Genomic DNA, 25,653 nt, shown 5'->3' with positions numbered 1-25,653 from the left:
CACACAGATCACCCAGATCAGCATACTAAATTCTACAAAAACTAAATCGTTTGGCCTAATCGGGAACACAGAACTTTCGGGGCCGAGGTCGTTAATCGGACAACACTAGCTTAGCCTCGATAGCTGAACTGTCCACCCAGGAACCCCGCCTGTTCTATATCATTAAAATTTCATGTATTCCCGTACTTTACAATTCAAGACTTTATCGTGGAATAATGGGAGCAGCATTCGTGATAGAAATGTGACAGTCTGCGTGATTCGCGTCACGGCATCACGCGATCCGCGGAAACCATCGCGTGCTGCGGCTTGGTCGCGTGACGAGCAAAGCCACGCTAACACGCGAACTTACAGAGCCCTTACTTTGAAGTTTCAACGTTTCTCTTACGCAGTTACGTGCTGATATCATCACGTCGAGATCGTTTGGTTGAATCACATAGAACATTATTACGATACGCGATTATTACGGCGCGGCGGCGTGAACACAAATCTCAAAAAACCTTTTCGTCTTCTTTTATTAATGAAAGAAATCAAAACTGTACAATAATAACGAAAATATATTTGAGATCCTCACAACGAGACTTTTCATTTAATATATGGCACGGTATTTTTTAAATTAATTTCCTCATTTTTCCCCCGAAATTGAACTTTATTTTAAAAATATATTTCCTTTGCACATTTTCGTTTGAGTCATAGGATTACACCGTCCTTACGAATGATGCCTGCAAATTCCAAACTACTTAATTTCCAAGCTATAAGTATATGACAATCTTTAAATCCTGCAAAATGTGATTAAAATACCAACATTTTTCATTATTAGCATTATCATACATAGCGAAATCGTTGTCCTTCATTGTCTGACTTTTTCATTCTTCTATACCTCAAATGAAAATAATATAATATTTTTTTGTTCTATAAAAAATAATTCATTGAAACGTTTTTTGAGATGGGGGACCTGGATCACCTCATCTCGCATATAATCTTAGTATGCAGCAGTTTGTATTAGTCATAGCAAATATCTTTCAACATCGAAAAGATATCGTAAATGCTTCCGAAGTAGGGCTGAGCTGTGTAGTTGATGTGTGATGATGACGAATCAGGTTTTCCGTATTGTACCGTGGTACCGACGACACAGGCTATGTTTAGTAACACTAAAGCTTTGGTTTTAAATACACTTTTCTTGAAAAGATGGAGGTTATTTTATTTTTAAAATGATACAAATGAAATATTAAAACTATCTGTTACCCGCTGCTTCGTCCGCGATCGATCTTTGACTTCGGGCCATAACTATATCTATTCTATAAATGACATCCAAATCAGCCCAGCGATCCAGTTACACGGATATTTTCCAGCAGAAAATAAATCCAAACTTCAATTGTCCCCCTCATCTCCTAGCTGGTAGCAAAGAGAAAAAAATACTACAATAAACTGAAAACCAACACCCAATAATAGCCAGAAGCCGTCTTCACTACAGTTCGAAACTTGGTCTTTTTATTATGGCTTCAAGTGTTGTTGGGGTAACAATTACTTGCGAACTTCATTTTTTTCTTACCTGCCTTTTTGACTGTTACATACGGTACACTAGATTACCGTTACGGATTTTTGTGTAGTATCATCGTTAAAATTTAGGGCCACCCAAGTTTATATTTTTTTGTTTGTTATCATCGGGTTTGTACTACGTCATTTAATTTATTTTTCAGTGTAGATATAGCATTATCTATCCTGCATTTCACACTTATTGTTTTTTACATTGTTATTCGATACAAGTTTATTAGCGAGAATACAATGCTCAGTTTTCGTATTCAAATGAGCAAGTCGTAGTGTGTTTTTAAGGAAATCGATAAAAAAATGTATTGTGTTCTGTATTGTGAACATTGTGTGTAGCTTTCTCTGGTACATGAGTAATAATACGCGTCTCTTTTGTTGCAGGTAAACTGGAGGAAACCCTTTGTTTCAGCAGTTTTTCTGTTCCCTTTCAAGAACCACCCTTTCTTTGTCAAAGACCGTTTATTTTTACAGCTTCACGTTCTTTTTTTTCATTCTCGTCAATCACGTGGCCTGGCAGATGCAAATAGTATTACGCAGCTTTATTTTCGCAGTTTATTTTAGAGTAAAATTGTATTGTAAATCTCAAATAATATCGTCAGTATTTATTTTTAAAGCTTCAATATGTGATAAACATTTTTAATCAGGTGTTGCTTGCAAACTACTTCCTTGACGATCATTAAAAACAAAGTATATACTAGAAACGGTTGTTGTCGCTACGTCACGTCATAGTTGGGTCACGTTCTCCTCATTTCGTCTTTTGTGCGGTGACCAAAACTGAAAGAAGTCATCCGACGCACGTTGAAGGACGCCCACTTAATACACTTCTGACTTGCTCAAAATCGGCAGAAACATGTTTCATGTTGCAAAATACGTCTTGCGACAACGTCGCGTGTTTAGATTTTAAATTTGGTATTGTATCCAATTTTAGATAAACCAGTTCTTTTAATTGACACTAGTTATACGGGAGTGGGATTTTATTCGTTTTTGTAGAATCTGTAGCCATTTTTAGCGGAGTAAATTCTTTTGACATTGTGTCTTCCTTTTAACATTTGGTAATCGAGATTTTAACAAGTAATTTTCGTTTTATAACGAACATTTGAACGACACGTTACATCTTTAGATGTCTCATTGTTTACGTTATGATATGGACATATACTCTATAGAACATGATACAGCCGTCACGTCACGGCTCATAATTCCTAGGTTATTAGAAAGCGCCACATACGGTGGAATCGTGAGAACTTTACACGAAGACAAGACGCCTTCGGGACTATTGTAAAACATGTTGACGTAGAGCTACACACTCTGACTGTATTTAATATAATTATTCTGATTACGATGCTCCCGCTCCGTGAAGGTTACATCAGTATTCATACTCAAGTCTACTCGGTCAGATAACTTGCATGGGCCTATATGATTCGGTGATAGAGGCGAATTTATAATGAATTCGAACACGTTTGTGCTGTTGGTTGTACGCAACATTACTCCTGTGGGAACTATATAGGGTAATTTACGCCCTTGACATAATTGTGGAATCTATTCAAGTCGCTAATCTCCTGTGAGAATCAGAAAGCCACTCACAGTCAATGTCGGAACAAGTTTGATCAATCTACAGTTTGCATTCCGAGACCATGGCATTTCTTTCTTCTCTTTCTTTCCAGTAGTAGTTTCTTCAAGATATGTATGGTATGATAAATTTGATTAGGAATCTATGCAACCAGCAAACGCATATTTTAATAACGATAGATAAATAAGGCAAAGATTCTTCAGGCATCTGTTAGACAAAATGTCACATTATACTGAATTATAGCTCTAGGCGCCATTGTAGTACCTGAGATACAATTTTTGTTAAACTTTATTCTGCGAATTTTATGATTAACAACTAACGCTATTTATTGCTGTTCTATTAAGACAAAAACATTTCATTTTTAACTCAGTCTATGAAGATCGCATACGGTCGGATAGAAATCTACGTTCTCCTCTAAATTACCTTGGAAATGATGAAGTAAACACTTGAGAACACGCTATAATTAAGCGGCTATTGTAGTTAAAATTCACTTGGCTTGATTCGGCTCTAATTGGAGTAAGATTTTCCGGTTGGCTCGTCACACACAATGGCCAGCTCTCGGGAACTTAACATTTACAATGGCACACGCAAGCGTGTGAAAATTACGATAGATCAAGTGCCACGTACACGGAAGGAGGCTGAATGCCATTATAAAACGAGCTGGCAATCGTGCTGACAGACAGGAATGTCTAAGAAGGTACTGAACATCCTGGTTTGAAATGTCCTCACATGTTGCTTGAGGGTGAATGAGAAACCATAGATCAGTTTAGGTAGTGTTTATATAAATCTATACTAATTTCAAAAGGTTCTAAAAACGTGGCTCGTTAAAATTCCCTATCATAGAGAAATAGAAAAAAAAAATAGGTCAGTTATGACCTATTTCGTCTTGTGTGATAGATGTAATTTCTAAAATGTTGATAAAGTGTTACAAAATTGCTATACTGGTGTGTCTGCATTGATTATTATTGATTCTTGTTCAATATAAAACTCACATCATTGCTTCTTGACATCATTTATTAAAACTGAGTCACCAACCGCTTCCAAAACGCTCCAAGACTGACATCATTATATTTAACACTTGTATTACGCTACCCGGAACTGAACCGAAGACGTCTGTCCTCCACACATTAGTTACGTTGACAGTATTTATAGATGATATCTGCATGTAGTTAAAATGAGCCGTTACGTTACGACACTGACACAGTTACGTTTTGACGTGTAGTACTTATTGTTGAAGATGAATACCATTCGTTGACTCTGCACTATACTCACTATTCATCCTATTCAGAAAATTCTATTCATCTCTGCCGATGAATGCGTGTTACTATAGATAAATAGGAGTACCTATCGTACATGCCATCGTAATTTACTATAATTATTTAAGATACAGCAGATATAATCGAAGAATGCATGGTGTATTGTACGTAATGTACTCGAGTTCGTTGGAGTGTTGAAGGAGTGTTAACTAAGTCTGCGACTCTGCGAATCGCTACATTATACGAGTACTATTGTCTCAATAAGAAATGAAATATCATTAGAAGAAATTATGATCATGACACGTTTCCAAACATTACAGTTTTCTTTGTGTATCATTAACACAGATAAAGTTGTTGTTTCATTAACAAATGACATTGAAATTATAATTAGATTTAAGTTGACGTAACTACAGCCCAAAACTACTGACGTGGTGGCAATATTGTTATAAATTATTACTGTTGTATTAGTTTCTATGAGTAGTGTATTGTTGTCGCTATTTGATACGATGCAAATATAAAGATATTCATTTTATTATACTACAGATTTAGTAACATGAATGAATACAACATAACATGAATGGAATGAGATTGTTTAGTCATCCAATGTCCTAAATAATATTGGCTTTAAGAGCGCGCTGTCACTGTCATAGTGGTGTGTAGCAATGGCGGCCTAAGATGGCGGATGCGTGACGTCACGGCTTCCTTTCGCGTCGCCTTCACCTTGACATTTGAGTTTGATTTGTGAACGTGTCGCTCGATGCCCCTCCAAGACGCGGTTTGCATAATTACACTTGTATTATACTAGCGACCTGGCCTGGCATCGCACGGGGTCATTTGCGCATGTATAATCGGGAATAAATTGTCTAAATAACAGTAAAAACTTCATCACAATCCGTGGCGTAGTTTAAAAGAAGAAAGTTTAGGAACAGATGTCTGTACGCGGAGGGCGAGTTTTATACTATCTGTTACTTTAATCATCGCCTCTGTTACTGGTACTTTCATGCCTTTTTTTACCTCGAGTGACCTCATTTGAATAAAATATTTTGACTTTACACCGAGAGAAACGTAACTTTGTACAAAAACATCCAATTAGCGTTAAATAGAACCTAATTACTTACGTTGTACTCCACAATCTGAAAGGGAAAATAAATGTAATAAAAAATAAAGCTAGGTACTAACTTATCGCGTGAATTCTCGTAAATAATGTAAGTAAATGATGATTGTATGTTGCTCTTAGTTAAGCACGTACATCATATCTCAAATATGACGTCATTGATAAAGCTTACAAAGTATAGACACTTAATATATAGATAAAACAATGTCAATAAAACTTCTTCTATGATAAAATCTGTGATCGAGAGATGAGGATAAGAAGAAAAGATATAAAGCTTGTATTTTTATATTTTTTTCCAGTCGAAGAAGGCAAATGAACAGAATGCTAGAATTTTTTTTTCAGACTGTAATCATATTAACATATTTTTTTATTCTATATATATGCCGTTATCAGCCTGTTGTTCTCGGAATAATGAGTACGCGGTTGTTTGCAATTGTGCGGACGACTGATAACGTATTCATTAAAACCTCTGAAACAGTTTCTATTGGTACCGATCAATGTAACTAATTGTTTATTTTTATGTGTAAAACTCCTTCTTCTCGTTCCTCTCATTCTCGATGATGGATATATTTTGGACCCCCTATGCAGGCTTCATTTCTGGCGCTTGGCCAACCGCGGCCGATCAGATCATCTAAATAATACCGCGTTCGATAAAAAACTTTCCACCAATCTAGTCAAGACTACTATCCGATTATACTCACAGGATTTCCTTCAAAAAGTCATAACACACGGCTTTCACGTATGTATACGTGAATAACGTGGATCGATAGTGCTTAAGCAGCGTTCTAAATAAAGGTCCGTGACTCTGGCGATATCGCCAGATAAACTAGCTGCGCTTGCGCAAGCACCCGTAATCTTATCAACAACTGTATGATTAAGTTCACTTAAACATGTACTTACCGCATATGGAGCGGTTGGATATAAGATTGTTTAGGAAATTTTCTAAAATGCCTAATGATCTTACAGTGCAGTAACATGTTTGATGTTTGATAGAAATGAATTTAAATGTTTAAATACATTAAAATCTATCAAGATATTTAGAAAATGCTAAAGCATTGTTTATTCAGTTTTAGAAGGAACCCATATTCAAGCCCAGATGAATGATAAATTGGCTGTTTAGTCCTGACACTTTTGCTGTCACAGGTCATAAATAAAATTATATTGATGTTTTAATATAAATATTACTGAAAGCATTATAATAATGATGGCATGTCATCATTATTGCATATTAATAAATGCGTCATGCCGTGTTGAAGTGGGTGTTGTAGTGGAAGGCATAATAACAAGGAAAATATAAATATGTAACACATGACTTATGCTTTAGATTATAACTATGAATAGAATAATTAATGAATTTGTGGTTTTACTAAGTTTAATAACATAGAAATTCCTATAAGGACATCCTATTTTGTATTATTCTGTAATAAATTATTCCATCTTTTGTGCAACAGAAATAGCCATTTTTATTATTTTTATTTAAATTCTTTATTCAATACAATCTACAATATTATAAAACCTTGCAGGGTTTATCTGGACGTCGGCGAGTCGCTGTTATTATATTTAGGCAGGTAAAAAGTTTTCAACTTATTCTTAAATGTTTTTATTAGTATTATCGTATCGATCAATAATTTGTATTTAAACACGAAATATGTCTCGGATGTCTTTAAAAATAACGTCGAATTAACAAATCCGTAGCCCTAGATATAGAAGATATAGATAAGCCTGTTTAATGCATAGGTGGAGAAACAGTTCAACAAACAACTGATAAGGGCTATCCGCTTTATCAGGACAGCCATTTGCGTACGCGATCATATCTGGAGGAACTCTAACTGATAACGCGCTAGCTGTTACATCTATACCGTATATGATGTAGCCACATACACTGATAAGTGTGACATGAGGATTATGAAAGAAGATATCAATATTATTATCACCAGCCTTCCTTTAGTCTATCCTTAGTGGCATCAGTGCAGCTTTGTGCAAGTTTAACCTTTTTCCAAATTTTTATGTTGAGTTCATTGATGTAGGATCTCAATTCTGCATACATACATTGGTAGAATATATAGTTATATCCAGTTCGATATAATTTTACTAGAGTATCTTCTTCTCACGGTAGTAAACCACCTGACTCGTCTTTGTTGTCAGATGTCATTCAAATTTTACTTCATTTATAAATAATAGAATTATTTATTCAATTTAAGGTAAATTTAAGTTGTGGATGTAGAAAGCAAGAACTTAAGTCTTTAAAACTATGTCTTTAAAAGTAACTGAAGAAACGTTACTCTTTTTAATACAAAAATTATCGACACGTTCGACATATTTTTATCTGTTATGTCGAATTCTAGTTAATTGGCTACATCATTATGCTGCCATGTCGTTGTAGTGTAAATAAAGGCCACGTGATGAGGTATGACATCATCGAACTCCGATAAGCCTGCTGCATATTTAATCCTTCGCTCATTTCCGTGACTGTGTTACTCATCAGCCGCGAATAATATTTAACTTTTTTACGACATAATGATAATAAAGTCCGATTCATTAAAAATGTACGCGTAGTTCAGTCTGGCTCACAACTTTAATGATAAAGTATTCATAAATGAATACTTTAATTTGAAACTTAGAATAGTACTAAGGCGCAATTTAATCCGTTCCCTATCCATTGGATACAAGAAAAAATATCGGTAATAGTTAAATTGATGCTTTCCAGACAATTTATTGGACAAGGAACGTGAACGAGATTACATATTTAATCCACACCCCCATATCAATATTATTTTTGATGCGATTATTTCGAGGAATAATACAAATCTTATCATACGTATTTTTTATCAACTTTTTCCTTAACAACGGTATCGGCTTCCCTTGCTTTAGATAGAATATCATCAGTATTATGTATTTACGCTTCGTTTGAAGATTTTCTTTGATAATATATTTTCAGATTTTGACGTACATGACTCGTGTATGTACAAATGGCAATGAATACTGATGCTGAAGTGTTTCATAGTCCCAAACTGTCTTTGATTGATGTCCTGCACTCATCATCATATGGTATGGCGTGGCGTGCCTTAGATCCAATATCTTAGACCTTACCTTAGATAAATATTTGGCATTGGTAATGAAATTTTCTTCAAGTCAATATTATAATTATCCAGTCCACAATATGACTAACATTGGAAGAATAAACAGGTCGCCATTATGTCTCCGAAAGAACAATTTACCGCGTAAAAAATCGATGACCAATGATATATGTATATTCAAGATAGGAAAAGGCATTCTGCATTAGGAAAGTGTATAAAGCAGGAACCATCTGTCATTGAACATTCACCTTTAGATAAACAATTATTTCGTAACCGACAGTTTATTTTATCTCGTAGCTAATGTCACAGACAGAAGCCTGACAACACAAGTCTGACAAACATCCATCAGTGGAAAGTTCCCCGGAGCTTCGATAGCCTTATCGTCCACGCGGGCGCGTCGTGCGTATTATCACGACTAAAGGTTGCCTTATCCACTAACCACTATGTTTCTATTTATAACATTGTCTACCCGATAGCCGGGCTGTGTTGTAATAATTCGAAAACACGTGAACTTTCATTCATTCAGTTCGATAGCACTAAGCCAACACAGGTCAATCCGCTGGGATTGTCAACTGTCATTATTGAAATTTCATCATGATCATGAATTTCATCATTCTTCGAATAGGTTGAACCAACTCAATGATTTTCATAAGCACTATTTTCTTCGTTCTTCTGTAGAGGTACTGCTGCTTCGCTTTCATTCAATATAATTTATTATTTTCATTTAAATTAAAAACAACAGCATTTTATCGGCTGAAATTCATGAAGACTTTAAAATAGTAAGCCAGCTCATCGGTCAACCAATGCTGACTTGACGTAAAGCCTCAAAACATGACAAGTTCATTCGCAGAACTGGTTGGACAGTTTCAATGTTTAATTATTTCCTGTGGTAAAAACAATTCGATCGATTCGATCGCACCACAGTCTGGCTAAAAAATAATGGTCATGAGTTTATCCAAGTTTAATTAATCCAATCAGTCTGGATAATTTGATGCTTCAGTGTAATTATCCAGTAATACACGAAGATCAGACGGTTATGGACGTCGTGTTGGAGCTCCAAATAGTGTGAGACCAGCAGTTACCAAGAGCGCGAAGTTTCAAAGTTCGTGATTTGTTTGCACATTTTACGAGTATTTGCATTCGGAGCGATAACACGCAGTGACTGTATTGGTAGATACATTTTGCAAACATTTATTCAAATACGGGTATACCGTTTTATCCGAATTATCATGATGACAGTTTCTGTCCTGTTATCTCTCTGATATATGAAGTCAGTTCGCCGTAATAGTTTATAATACCTCGACGCAAGAAGAGTTTTATGTTTGTACCTATGTAGAGCGAGCACTGAAGTCGAAATGCTATGTGATTGAGTCTGTAAGTCTGAACAGATCGTCCAACAGTATGGATAGATCATTGTGTGGTTACATGACATTCATAATTAATTTACTGTGACCCCAGGCTCAAACCAAAAGAAGGTTTATACCTATCATGGTATTACTAATGCCATGTATCTACTATAAAATAATCATGGAATCTTCCTTCCTCTATCATTCCTAGCTTAGGTATTGAACACTTCGATGCAGTTTTAAATAATCACGTAGCTATATTACGTAATTGGTGTCTAGTGTCAACACAAATGGCACTAAGAACATTTATAACTTACTCATTTTCATTCCTACCTAATGGTGACGTGGCATTCCACGCAATTGTGTACTCCATCAGTTCTAAAGGTCCAAACACACCGCAGCCACTTTATTTCTCAATATAGAATACAAGCCAATTTAATATTTTTAATGTTTTGTACCCGTGTGGTCTTCTTAACATTTTAGTACTACTGATTCTTTAACATTAATTGGCTGATTCATTTCATAGGCTACCCCAGGTTTTATAACGTAATAAATTGCACTGAATTCACTTTTGGGCGTTTGTCTATCCTCTGATAGTTTGATGTTAGCTCCTACACCTGCTTGGTAGTGGCTTCAGAAAAACACGATTCGTTCTTGTGCCTGCAGCCTGCAACTTCTCACCTGTGCCTGCAGTTTAGTAAATTAAGTACAAATTTTTTTTTGTGATAATAAAAAAGTATATTACTTAGTCTGATTAATTCTTTATGAACGTTTGTGAAATGTTCAATTTTTAATCATAAGATAAGTTTGCTTGTGATGTGTTTTGGCCCTTAGCGGGAGTAATTAAAAAAAAATCAACATTAGACGTGATTAAAGCTAACATTAGTCACGTTGTTTAGAGCGTTTGTTTATATTGGACCAAGTTCATTGACGTCCTATGTCTCTGTGCCAACATTGACCAGAAATAGATGCATGATTTACGCTATGTATTGAGTTTAACGACGAGATCTTAATCATAAGGTAAGTGTGAGTATTTGTTAGAATATTTGCTGTAAAGTTTATCACGCACAGCCGCCATTAAGTAACCACAGATTCATTAAAGTGACCATAACAATAAAAATGAAAAAAAATCAACATATGTAAGTAAGAAAAATGTAAAGTTATAAAACAACAAACTTCCTCCGAGGAGCAAACAGCACGGTACAAGCGCACAAATATAGATTTGTGATAAACTTGACTTAAACGATCGGATCCTTGGCTGGAGCAGCAAATGTTAACTATTTCCTTGTTAGAAGTCGTGTCGACCCTGGGGCTATTTCGAATCAGTATTCAACTATTGGTATTTAGATTATTACAGAACTAAACTAAAAGCCATCCGTTACAGTTAGTACATTCGCTATTTCAATAATTTGAGTTTCTGAAATTGATGTTTATATAATAGTATTTCTATCTAAGGAATGATTTTTCAAATCCAAAAATTATTTATTACCACTTAGGCATGGAACATAAGTAGCATAAAGAAGCCCAATCCTTAATTTAATCTTATCCCATTATTAGATGAGGTCAATACGGCAGGTTAATTGAGTCTAATGATTTCAATCTTTGAACTATTAACACATTATATAACACTATCAATAAAAAGTACTAAAAAATTTTATTATAGATATTCGTCTATTACGATTTATTAATTCTCACGTGCTATGCGTTTTGAGGTTACTATCAGGAAGGAAAAAATATCACATGGGGTACTATATAACATGATGTCCTTGTAGCGCCATGGATTCACACATATTTGTGCCTGGTATTTGACAAACAAACTTTCCGTTTCCAGAAGGATACGTATATTTACCGAACGGACGTTCCTTATCTCTTATCACAGTTTACAAGACAGCTGCAGGAAACATATCAATAATTTGTGGAAGTCGAGTGTTATGTAAATTGAGACTTCGTACACATATTACATTACATGAAACGTTCCCAACTTGTTGACGCAGATTGTTCTTCTTGGAAGCTTTTAACACGGATTCCCACAGAGGACAGTCCGAACCTACCTGCTTCTAGTATATAATGACGCTAGAGTTTTACATATTGTCAAATGATCTAGAATTTTATCAGACGATTCACTAAGAAAATAGGTATATCATACCAGTTTTGTAACTCGAATTATGCTAGCGTCAAACGTTTATGAGAATGTTTGCTTATTTCTTCCTCCTTCATGTACAATCTATTGGACGTTTTTCGATTTTATGGTGCATAGGCAAACATATAAATTTGGCACATACTTTAATTTCGAAATTCTCACGAGAGCTAAAACTATACGCCCAAGCATGCCTCAAGACAGTATGTCTGCTAACGTTTTGTTTGCCCTCGCCCCGCCCTGCCGACTATCAGCATATGTTCTCAGAATCGCCGCGCGCCATTGGAAACTTTACGACGGTTGACGAACATACTCATTGAACACACCTTGCATTCACAGGGTATGGTGAGACTATTTGGCGGGTCTTTATTATACGTCTACACTACACGTCGGCCATGATCGCATCCATGTACATTGCTTGGTTCTTCTTCAATTGTTACAAAAGCTTACATTAACCAAGCAATGCACGTCGAAAGACCGCGAAAATGACTGATGCGTAGTGCCTCGCCCATCGTGGCGTGGCACACAGTTTTCAAGAACTTCAACAATGTTTTGGAAACGTATGTTTTGATGTTTACGCGTGTCGTCTTTTTTTAACACTTCCTCTGCGCGATTAGAGGTTTGATTTTAGATTATCATAATCTTCCAGGTTGAAATGAACTCATTTATTTTCAACATTGAATGTAATGACATCGATATCAACAATTTACATTAAATTCTACTTGGTAAACTTTTATCTTCTCTGTATAGCAGCTTAAGGTTTTCATCACTTCAAGCATGTATAATAATGTATAATATGAATGTATAATAATCTATATCTATGCTATTATTATAAAGAGGTAAGGGTTTGTGACTTTCTAGGTTTGAAGCGAGTAATCTACAAAACTACCTAACCGATTTCATAAATTATTTCACCATTAGAAAGGTACATTATCCAAGATTGCTATAGGCTATATATTATCTCAAAATTCCCACGGGAGCGAAGCCCCGGGCAACATCTAGTTTCTTATATAGCGCAGCGCAGTATTTTCCTTCTATTATGAATATTCGCGTGAGGTTAACAGCATCAGGTTTCCCCTGTGCCAAAACAGGCAAACCGCAGAATTAATCCAACAAGAGCTGTCATCATATTGTATAGGGAACACGGCTATATTAATTACGAAAGTATATAATAAGTATGTGTATTATGAGACATTGTTTTATTGTGCTTTTTACTGCTATTACCTCTTCTTTTTATTTCATTTTTATCCTTTTATCGACAGTCATTTTATATAAGGTCGCCAGCATATATACTATTCACAATATTGCTATTGCTTTGTATAGAAATCTTTGCAGGGTAACCGATCATGTATCTTAATTCGATTTCCTGAAAATTGTAGGGAAGGCAAATCTAATTTATATTTTCCACACGAAGTCAAGTTAGGTGATCGTCAATTTTGCGTACGTAGTATTTTTTTTTAAATATATTTTTTGGCTTCATATTGGACAGTATGGAGATCAATATTAGAATCTGCCTTGGCCCGTTTCCCGGCGACTCCAGGCCTGCGCCCCTCGACCCTTTCAACTGCAGCACTCGGCCCTTCATATACAAGTATATCTTCATATACTGATGTAGACACTGTTTCTGATAATTGGTCGGTATTTTTTTTGCTTATTCGTCCAGCGAAGTTTACTTGTTTGCATCGTCAATAACAAATCAAGATCAAATATGGATATCCCAAATCATCCACTTGGCTTTATAGCGAACTGTCTGCGAATTCGCTACATTTTGATGTAATGATGACACCAGAGTTTTGACAAAAGGATTAATTTTATACTTATATTGTTAAATAGAAAATTTAATTTGCAAATCCACATTGTAAATAATATAAACTCATGTTTATAGCTTCACTATTTTTATAATACAGCACTACATTTTTGTAGTATTGTTTTTGTTGACGATTTATTGCAATATCGTATTTCACTAATATTATTTTATGTATTCTTATTATAAAATACATCATATAAAACCAATCATTTTTGATCGGGAGTTAAGTCGTGTGACCTCAGCTCCCGCGGCAACACGTGTACACGAAATAGATCAAACTCCACAGGTAGGACGGAAGTAGGCAACCGGGCCAAGGATGCGGCCGCGCCCAGCAGATGGCTGATGAGATGAAGGGTGCTACGGGATTTCGGATGTGAATACAAAAACTTTAATTTGTGTGGGAATTGGAAAGTTAATCGAGTTCTAGGTCCCATGTTTTAAGATTTTTACTAGTTTTTCTTTAACTTACATTGTAACCTATGTCTCGGGTGGAATCTTGCAAACAAACATGTGTTTGTAGCAAGCGTATATTATAAGTAGAAAACGGCAAATTTGTCGTTTATCTGCTGCGGCCTAAATTGTCATAACCCAGCGAGAGTGCAACAACGCTGATTTTTAGTTAGACTTTAGTAGGTGTGTGCAGTGAGTTTTATGTGGGACAAGTGTAATTTAACTACTTCTCCTCTCTGGTATAATTCAGAAGGATAAATACTCTATCATTTGTTACAAGGATAAATACTCTTTTATTTTACTATAGGTAAATACAAAACGAAGCAAAAGCTACAGTGGAGGCGTTCCCGATTCCGCCCGGGGTGACCCGCCCCGGTCGAGAGGCAGGGCGAAGCCCCGGTCACGGAACCGGGCCAAGGATGTTGCAGCCTCCCGATTGTGGAGCATTATACAACAGGTCGACTGAATTGTTAAGGGTCACAATATTAGTAACAACAGTGAAAGAAATTCATAGTCTCGGTCGAATAAACTCCACTACGTATATAAAAATTACATAATTATAATTACAGTTATTTATTAATCTAAATTGGTCGTTTATTATTTTATCATTGTATGTTTTATTATTCTGGACTTTATATAATTGCAATATCGTGACATGGACATACGTGACTATAAATCGCTAATGATAAAATTAACACCCATGTCATTTACGTAACATTTATAATTTGTCCGCCATCGTCCTATTTTCTTAAAATTTTTCAAATACCCATAGTACTAACATAGTAGTGTACTAGTACTAAGAACTTATGTACAATATGAATGGCATTAAACACATTTTGAATTTGAAAAAAAAAAATCATGTTGCCACCTAGAAACTTCCAAATTAGAATCATATGTTTTAAGCAGCTTTCATTCTTTTAATTTTGGGGAACCCACTGCTGGTGGTAACTTTGGGTTGAAATGCTGTTGATGAATGATTGTATATATAGAAACATAGCCTTGTCGAATAAGTGTCAGTACGACGATAAAACATGGACGTTACGATAAGCATAAGTGGCCGATAGCAGTTATCGATCGTTTTTCGATTTGTAATGCTCACGCTGCTCGCTTTTGTGATTTCCTTAACGGCAACCTCAGAATGATGGGCTAGACTAGGAAAGCATTAAAAACTTTGTCGTTGACTCACGACAGCATCGCAGTTAGAAGGTCGTAGAAAACTTCATCACCTTAAGGTGTTGTCAATTTGATTGTGGTGTTGAAAGCTATGAGAACGGGCAATATTTTCTTAAACTTGATATTATATTCTCAGCTTTTTTCAGGTGTATATTTTACAACTATGTAGCTAATTAATGAAGATAATGTTGATACTTTTAAATCATAGGAAGTCTATTCTGCACCAAGGTGCACTGAAATTCGACATTCTTATATTTACGCCAGTAATAACACTCGGTAAGAAAAATAACAAGAGGAACACGCACGCGACAATATTGAGTCCAACACACAGATAAATTCCCTTTCCAAAGAGCAAGGTGGGGTGAAATTCAGAAAGCAAGGCTATTTTCAAGAGATTTATTAGCTCTGCAACCTGCAGCCACTTAACTAGCCTAGCCACAGCCGTATTTTATAGCCCGATATATCAAGTACCTTTCTGTTTTTATGGGATATTGCATTTGAAGTATCGGTCATTGCTCAACTAGTTTTAAAAAAGCACTCGAGCGGTGCATTTGATCATATGCAGATGCTTCTATCTTTTTAAATCGATAATTAAAGTTACTAAAGCTGCTATGGGTATTAGCTATGCTAATTATAATCTACGCACAAAAAGGTATCTATTTTAATTCATTCCAGTCTGACTGACGATAGTGACTACCGGAATAAGTAAAAACTGTGTAATTGAAACCAAAGGCTAGGAGATTGCCATGTAAATATTATTATTTTTTATAAATTGACCAATTTTATCTGGTGTTTTAAATTTCGTCAAAATATGTCTAAAATTTTTTGACAGAGAGATTCACATTTATAATATTGGTATTCCTGATTTTATTAGCCTAATACCATCCACACTAGTCTTACAGTCACAAATCTAGCCTAGTAATGAGTCTAGTCATCAAACAGTTCTATCAAAACCAGTAATAACCGCAAGTCAGACGTGTTATGCAAGGAGCAATGTGCAACGCTGCGCTGAGTGGGCGATCAATATCGCTACGGGAATCAGTCACCCCGCTGACAAGGATTGTGAAATTTCACTGGAAGATTGTCTCTCACTCTCTCATCCGAGCATTTCCTGGGTCCCTTCCTCAGCCATTAAACGTCGAAGCCCAGAGTCCGCTTTCATTTATTATATAATTTTTCTTCTCCACTTCGCGCACGGTCCTCGGCATCCCCAGTTATCAGACCCTTGGCACGCATATCATTTATGATGACATCAAGCCAGTACTTCTTGGATTTGCCCCTTCTGCCAGGGACAGGCGAAAACGGCATATGCAGGCATTTGTTCCATATGTAATTTGCCGGTTTGCCAAAGATGTGGCCGTACAGACGGCACTCCTGGAGTTTGATTCTAATCAAGTAATAGTGAGAATTTTATTGCTCCACCTTAGCGCTGGTGTGAATGCTCAATGTGAAGATAGGAAGTAGAAATATGAAAGTGATTTGATGTTTAATATCTCATCTCATACAATGGGCAACCGGACAAAATTTAGATCTAATAACCCTTTGAAGAATATCGCAACCGAATTATTTCTCAATATATCAAAAATAATATACATTTTTGGGCGATGTTTGGATTTGCCGAAACGCTCCTTCAAATCAAATTATTTATTTCGCTTTTCCAGCGTGCAAAATAAACTAATTGCACATTCTTATAACGACATCGGCAGGAAAAGAACTTTCCCGATAACATCTCTAATAAATAAATTTAGGAGTTTAAATTCAGGCTGAAAAGTCGCAAGAGAAGTTCATTTATATCTGGTCTCTCAGCATAATAATATGATAAACCTTATATAGCACTGTTGGGTGCAAAATTAAAACGAGACCAAAACTGCAAAATTGTTGGAAGCTTTGTAGACTGCGCTAGCCTCAGCCGCGGCAGATCCGAGGATATTGATCACGTTCCCCCTAGCAACCACCGATGCACATGCATATTGCACTCACATTACTGTAGGTCTGCATAATTGTGCAGGATTATCATTTAACGCGCCCTTGGGTTTTACAAATTTACTTGCTGTGGTTTTTTCTTATTTGTTTTTGTGACAATTTTCATTAAAAATTCATAGGTTGAAATTTGGATGACCTCTATATATATATATATATATATATTGAGTTAGTATCCCATAACACAAGTCTAGAACTTACTTTGGGGCTAGCTCAATCTGTGTAATTTGTCCTAATATATTTATTTATTTCAATTGATCCTTTTCCATATTACTTTTTAAAAAGGAAATGAAATTTGGAAATTAAGATGTTTGTTATTGTGGACTCGTAAACTGTAACGCTCGTTGCTTTAGAATTACTTAAAACGGCATACAAGAAAAAATCCCTAAAAAACTCCATGTCCTTATGGAGTAATTCTAGGGCCTATCATTTATCAATTAGCTAACAGCCTATTAGTTGATCTTTCTGCGCGTACAGACGCCGCCACGAGCCTGCCCGCCCATCCCATCGACCGGCAACTCCGAATCAATTCTGCCGCGCATGCGTCCGCCATCCTCACTACTCGCTCGATAACTCCACCGCGATACACGTCACCCTCGAGGTAAACGACTCTGGCACGTTAACATAGGTCTTGAATCTTATATATTTTGCATTCTTTCGCGTGAACCCACGGGAACATTTATTTTTCCGGGATGATGGAGGCCCTATGTCCTTCTCCGTACTTCAAACTACTACTATTACTAACGAATGTATGCAAATTTTCAAACTTATATACTTCCGCATTTATACATCTGATGGTTTCAGAAATTTCTATGTTCAAAGTAACTTCATCAGCTCTATTTATGACTGATTAATTACCACATATTCCCGGTTGCGTTCGGGGTTTTGACAAAGCTGTCTAGGCTATATGTCCCTTAGTCGCCCCGTACGCCATCCACGAGAAGGTATGGAATAGTCCTATTCAAGGCGAAACCACACGCCGCATCTTCAGCTCTTTTACAGATTATACAGATTACAATATATTCGGTTTCATCAAAAATTTTGTCCTTTAAATTAATTACATTTTAAATTTTCTTGCATTTGCGTAAGATATAACCCCTAACGCGTTATTATTGTTGACGTGCCAGTGTAGAAGCGCCATACATTGACGCAATTAAGTGGGTCTACGGATGTCACCTACATGTTACCTGACGTGGAAAACCTTGATTGGAAATTGCACACGCTTATAGCGTTATTGAGTTTATATTATTTACTACCTGCGCCCCGGGTCTTCTAAAATATTCGTAAAATGTTCAATATTCAGCAGTGATTTTACAAGTGGCCTGCCCGGCAATTCTTAGCAATGCTATTGTGTCTATCAGCCGTCAAGGCTTTTTATTTTGTCCCATAGTCGTCGCGTACGACTTCCACTACGACGTACACATCCACGGCAGGATTAGCAGTGGTCCTATATTCTCAGGCGGGAGTCAATGACAATTGCCAATATGCGATACTAATAAGCATTAGTCCACTATATCAAAATGCCCCCAGCATTTTAATATAGTGGACTTCATACGATCGTACGTATCAAAACGTCGTCGGTCGTATGAAAGCGTCCACAGTATTGAAATGTCCATATTGACAGGATGTAAATTACTTGTTCCAGATCAGATGCTGATCAAAGCTATAAATAATACTTCTGCATCCTTCTAGAATTATAGCTCAAATAATTGGCATAAGGGTACAATACGGATGGGCCAGACTAGCAGCGAATCGATGGGCTTGTCACCAGTACGCATGCGCGCGCCGGCCTCAGACCGGCACAGATAACACGTGTCAATGTTTATTTACGTTCTGGGCACGTATCCTCTCGGATACTGCGGGGTAATAGGAATGAAGCAGCTACAGAGATGAAAACACACATACATGATCGTGCAATCATCTAAAACGTATTCAACATCGAAGTAAAATTGTGATCAAGCGCATGTGGTCACTGAGCAAAGACCTAGAGAGACCACCAAAGAGGTCGTCCAGCAGGGTGGATGATATCAAGAAGAATGTCGGTCATAACTGTATGAGGAAGGATGGAGACAGGGTGTTGTGGCGATATCTACCACGCCATATGCACAACGCCGCAGACCAAACACAACGAATAACCAAGCCTCCTCCATCTCCCTCCAAGATGGAGGAGGCCTGACTTCCTGTCTACAAAGACGACCTCTTTCTCTTCTCTCGGCCTGGGTGGATGGAGAAACCACTAGGTTTCTCCATCCACCCAGGCCCACCTACCATGAGTCTTAAGATGGACGAAAGGGCTGCAACGATGGTGAAGTGGAAGTAGTCCCTACCACTTCCACACTTGATTAAGGTAGATTTAATTCGTTTAAAGAAAAGCCAAGTGAGTTAATAAGATAGAAGACATAATTTCATTCAATTACCATGAAATGTATACTGAATTCATAATTAGTTTTCGAGATCCGGATCTAAGATTTTTGAAATCTCTAAAATATATTACGCAACTATTATATAAAAAGACATGTTCATTTGTTCCTTCATAATGTTGATCTTCTGTTACAGCGATAGTACGTAAACCCGAATCTTTTTCCATGAATCATGAATCCTTTAACAAAGGAAATTGGTTGGTTACATCATGTAACCGAAGCCGAGGTGTCTGATCAATGCGTGACGTCACGATCTCAAGTCACGGTCCGTTGAAACTTGAAACATTAATCGACTTCGTTGTCTTTGTGGTTATGTTTATTACAAATGTTGATGCAACTTTTGTAACTACACTACCTAGCTTTTGCTCGCGGCTTCGCCACTGTGAATTTCCACGACAATAGTTCTGGTCAATCGATAATTTATCTGTCAAACATAGGTACAATATTAAAAACGTAATAGATATTATTGTATGTAGTAATAATAATTAATTATAATTAAGTTATTTTGTCTTGCGTAAATAGTATCCTATATCCTTTTCCTTACTCTTAACTACATGAGGGCAAAAAACCTAGAATTTAGTGGATTAGATAAAGCGTGAAGAGGTAACAAACAAACTTCTATTTGCATTTATAATATTACTATAGAACGTAGTTATTGGCGTCATTTTCATATCATACTTTGTCTTGCAAATCTCTTCTTCTTCTGTAAGTAGTCTCAACCAAGAAATTTTTATTGTAGTCAATAATATACATAATTCGATAAACATCGTCATCACTAAGGTACTTAAAATAGTCTGGGAGTAATAGTAGTCTGATTAATATTACAATGATGTAGAATCACCTGTGATATTAATTATACAACTATGTATTACAATTTGTATGGGATTTTAACAATACTGATAAATCAACAATATTCATCACATTTATGTCATACATATACGAAGATACAGTTATAATGCTAATAGAGAATTTGAAAGAATTAAGTAGGTTATATCAATGAACGCTTGTCTGCAAAATCAATATGGCGCCAATCATTGCGCAGTCCCCATAGACATCATGCAATAACTTTCTCGCTTCCAGCCCGATTAAAATGCAAATTCTCCTATAAATGCCCATTGAATACTAAATACAAAATATATCTAGTTTTGTCGAGTGTCGTTGGAGGGAGTTGGCGGAGAATGCCTATCACGTAGCCAATAGTGATTGGAGGAGGGGTTAGCGCAAGCGTACACTGTCACACTGCCTCTGTTATACTATCTGCACACGTTAATGTAGCGAAAAAAATTACATATTTATATTTATCGCATATTTATTAGATTCCTTTGTTGTTCTGTAATAAAAGATTTCTGCTTTTAACTATCATATTCATATAACGCGAAAACTATATTTTATACAGTACTTACTGACAATGTGATTGTAAAGTTCTTCTTTATAATCTTTATTATAAAACGATATTATATGATTATTCACGTCATTAAATACAATCGTCGAAGGAACTTGACTGATGTGTTTATTCAGTTTTTTCTTTGCAAACTTAATCAACATAATCATACAAAACCTGTTAGTTCTTGTGATTCTTATCTTTATCGATGACAATATCATTAAATATTGTATTTATATCAACGTTGAAACACTCATAATCTTCACTACTTATCAGATAATTAGAAAATTGAGCTTTAAGAGAAAAACAAAATTCCTTATCAGCTAAATGTAATTTAATCGTTATCTGGCTGACTACTTTATAAATAAATCCGATTTTCCCTTGTTCCATGGACTAACAAAATTTTATTATTTTGATCCCTTTGAATTTAAATCAGTTAATCTGCCAGTTGTTCGTGGAAGTGGACGAGGTTTAGTATGTGATGCGCTGAAAGGTGAATCCAATTACTTGATTGCAAAATTGGCTCTCGAGCTCTGGAGTAATGGATAAAAGCTTTCGAGGCTGCCTTCGTTGTGTACAGAGTAAAATCCGATAAGAATTAAAACCTTTGTTCCTGTATATTTGATTTTTCACTTTTTCAACGTTGAGATATTCAATTTTCATTTTGCAGTCTTTTATTTCCGTATTACAGGGTATATTTGTTCAATAGATCTCTCTAACGTCTCTCTATATTTATGTAAAAAAAACTTATGAGTATACTTATAAGTATATCAACTACATTTGGACATAATTATTGGTGATCTGATGATGTCTATGGAATCATATTATACTTAATTCATGCGCTAGTTTTGTTGTTCAACTTTTCGGTCTGATCTAACTTGACAAAAGTATTTGGATTTTTGTGTTTATCATCATTATCATTGGTTTTGTATCGCCTATCCGTCCGTGTGTAATAATCTCGCTTTTCGGCTTGAGTGGATCCAAAGCCACGACACCGGTTTATCATACTCGTTTACCTGGCCGCATAACTGTTTTTTTCTTGATGTTCGGTCTCTTCGCATACAAAAAGCGATGAGCTAGCTGCCTTGCGCCTCCATTATTATTAAAGCACAACAAATGAACGGCAACACAGCACAGTAAACGATGCGCCGTTGCCGCTCTGCACGCTCGGCTGACTCGTCACGTGACGTCACGTCTCAAGATGGCCGCCACACCGGTCGGTCCCCCCGCTCCCATCACCCGTCTCCCAACCGGATCCGTTTCGTGTCGCTGGGTAATGGTAATAATAATTTAAAATGCAGCCGAAAGGAAACCGAGCGGGAATAGATTCAAATTAAATGCATCGAACACGTCGCAAATACGTGTTCCACATTAATTGTCGTTCTGGTAACAGAAGCTGTTTACTTTCATTTAGTATTACACACATAGCTGAAGCGAGGGCCTGACCCAACACCGACTGTGTTCGTGACGTGACTCATTGTATAATCGCCTTCGACTTCGACCAACTATTATTATCATTTGTTTTATGTTTTGCGGTTTAGGTTATGCTAAGGACCAAACAATTTTCTTTGTTTACTTTCGAATGAGCATATTCATACGTAGATTTTTTGCGTCCGTATTGTTTTGTCAATTATTATTCAATTCTATTCGTTTAAATATCTTTTCCTTTGAATAGTGCAATCGCGTTGCCTATTTACGTATTTAATGCCAGATGCAATAAATGCAGGCTTTGTGTGTAAGTGAAGTACAGCGCTGGTATCATGTCATGTTTGTTATCGTGGTAGGTATGTGTAGGAATGGGTGCAGGGTGCGGACGAAGCGGCGCAGCGGCGTGGCGGCGGCGCATCCGCGCGTCGCGGGTAACGGCTCGCCGCGTCGTCGTGCGCGCGCTGACGTCACCGCTCGATAATGGCCGCCGCCGCCCCGCCGCGCGCCCCCCTCCTGCTCGCCCGATATTGCCGAGCTCAGTCTCTACTCGACCCGCTATTGGAGCGAGTGCCTAAAGCGTTGCACAGGGACAACACGTATCCACTACTGTCGAAGTCGGATGTGAATTTATTTTGTGTTCCAGTGTATAACATGGTGACAGTGTATTTTTTTAAATAGTTGGAAAAAACAGTGACAATTTTCAAGAGAAACGAAGACAGCCGATCTCTCGCGCTCCGAACTTCGTCCGGCGGCGAGATGTCGGTGATGCAGAAGAGGCAGCATTGCTACCTTTGCGACTTGCCCCGCATGCCGTGGGCAATGTTGCATGAGTTTTCAGAAGCAGTGTGTCGCGGTTGTGTTAATTATGAAGGAGCAGACCGGATCGAGGTCGTGCTTGACACAGCCAGACAACTGAAGAGAGCTCACGGTTTTCAAGAAGGACGAGGGCCAACACATGCTAAAGCAGCACACAGAGCGCCTCTGGAAGCTCATCAAAATGGAGGTGAATCGACACCTAGAGGTCAGCCTGCTCCTCCGGCTCACCATGCGCCTGCAACAGGCTTCACCCTACATCATGCGCGGCCAACAGCAAATGCTGGTCTTTTGGCGGAATATGGCGGTCGTCGCGAAGAGCATGAAACCAGGCGGTTGACACACCTACCGACACATCATTTGCCAACTCATGGTGGTGCCAGAATTGCTCCAGGTTTACCTCTGAAGCGAGCTTTGGATGACGATGATCACCAAAATCACCACGAGCCAGCAAAAAGGTTGCTTGAAGAGCACCCTCGGCCACCACTGACTCGCGGGGAATCGCTCCCAGCGGTGTCACTGGCTGCTCCTTTCGCTCCAGATCGGGTGTTCAAACAAGAAAAACATCCACTACGCACGCCGTCTTTTGACGCATCTTCTTTCAAATCTAGTGGTGAGTATATATTTTTTTAGATTTCTGCAGCGAATGTATGAGGCACTGACAATTTTTTATAAAAGTCGATGACTACATGAATGCCCTAGTAGAAATAAATTGTAGGCTTTTCATAAAAACTTTTAGTTTCTTCATAGTTCTAATGGAATAAATGTCGTATTCTAATGATATAATAATAACACGATGATACGTGAGCCAATCATATACCTATTGCAAAAAAGAAATCTAAATATTAAGCTATGATGAAATACGATAAATAACATCACTCCGTAACAATTTTTTTCACTTGAGTCCTGCAAAACCAAATATAATGCATAGTTAACTCACACTTGGATGAATTGAGCATTTTATTCAATTTTATTAGACACGTATTGAAAATCTGAATCTAGCATGAGCCAAGAACCATAAAAAGAATATTATTAAAGCAGGACTACCTACCCGTAACATATTTTATCGATGCTCGACAACGTGAAAAACTTAGACAAGAAGATTTGAAATATATATTGTGGTTTTAAAGATCACTTACAAATTATTCTCATGGAATGGAAATAAAGATCCCTTGAGATGGAAAATCTTATAATACTTGCCCAATACGAGTGGATGGATGGATATGCATTATAAATTATTAATATTAACTTGAACTACATAGAGGAATAGAGGACATATGTTGAAAAGTTTAAATTTCTTTGAAGGAAAAAGTTGTTTTGACAGTTTTATGTAAAATACAAGTTACCTATACATTGGGGACATAATGCACTCACGCATATAGTTTTTTAAGTTATGTTTCTTTGTAAATTTTATATTTTTAGTATATAGGAATTCAAAGGCCACACTTTTTTTTTTTAACTCCAAAAGCAATCTTCGATGGAATAAGCAAACTCCTTTATTGCGAACATTTCCTCCAAGCGTAGAATTTAGACTTGCAAACTTCGTTTTCAGGCTTAACGCCTATTTATCCGTGCAAATTTTGAGAAATCTGGATTTATATACTCTTGAAAAAAATGGTAAAATATAAATTATTGTTCACTTGACAGCTGAAATTTGTAACTTAGTACTTTGTTATCAATCAAACAAGAGTAACTGGTACTATAAAAGATAAACATGTTAAGCAATAACAATCGAAACTGGGTTAGTATCGTCGCTACAGATAGGAATTTTTGGGAAGTCACGCAGTCTGGTAGTCACGAACGATGATTAGCGAGCGTGAACATGCTCGCACTGTGATCGTGGTTTGTGCAAGCATCCGCCACGGGATAAATATCTAGGTAGGTGCATTAACTCGGTCCATAAATACAAAACCGGTCTGACTGGTTGAGCGTTCTCGAAAGCGAGCCCGCGCCCGCGGCCTCTCGCACACACGCTCGCTACGTACAAACACCCACGTAAATTAAACGCGACACCGGCACTAAATGCACGACGCAGCGGTGTGGCAACGCCGCGTGACGACATTTTCGCTCGCGTACGTATGTAGGTAGGCCGGCGGGTGAAAAAATATAGCGCCTGCCTACGCTTGGCAGAGCCGCGCGACCACATTCCGTTGGCGTGT

General features: G+C 37.1%; 1 protein-coding gene across 2 annotated transcripts in view; it reads left to right on the top strand.

Annotated features, from left to right (window-relative positions):
• The window catches only part of Pits (Protein interacting with Ttk69 and Sin3A), an 87,034-nt gene that overhangs the window by 51,847 nt on the left and 9,534 nt on the right, over window positions 1-25,653 (top strand). The window contains exon 1 of one of the 2 annotated variants that reach the window (XM_053753016.2): window positions 23,207-24,107. The exons of the other annotated variant lie outside the window; for it this stretch is intronic. Coding sequence (XP_053608991.1) covers window positions 23,438-24,107 — 670 coding nt within the window. The 5' untranslated portion in view covers window positions 23,207-23,437. Of the gene's footprint in view, window positions 1-23,206; window positions 24,108-25,653 lie in introns of those variants that run through there. 2 annotated transcript variants of the gene reach the window in all.

This window comes from Plodia interpunctella, chromosome 12 (assembly GCF_027563975.2).
Source record: "Plodia interpunctella isolate USDA-ARS_2022_Savannah chromosome 12, ilPloInte3.2, whole genome shotgun sequence".
NCBI classification, from domain to species: Eukaryota; Metazoa; Arthropoda; class Insecta; order Lepidoptera; family Pyralidae; genus Plodia; species Plodia interpunctella.
This window is presented reverse-complemented; position numbering and strand designations above follow the sequence as displayed.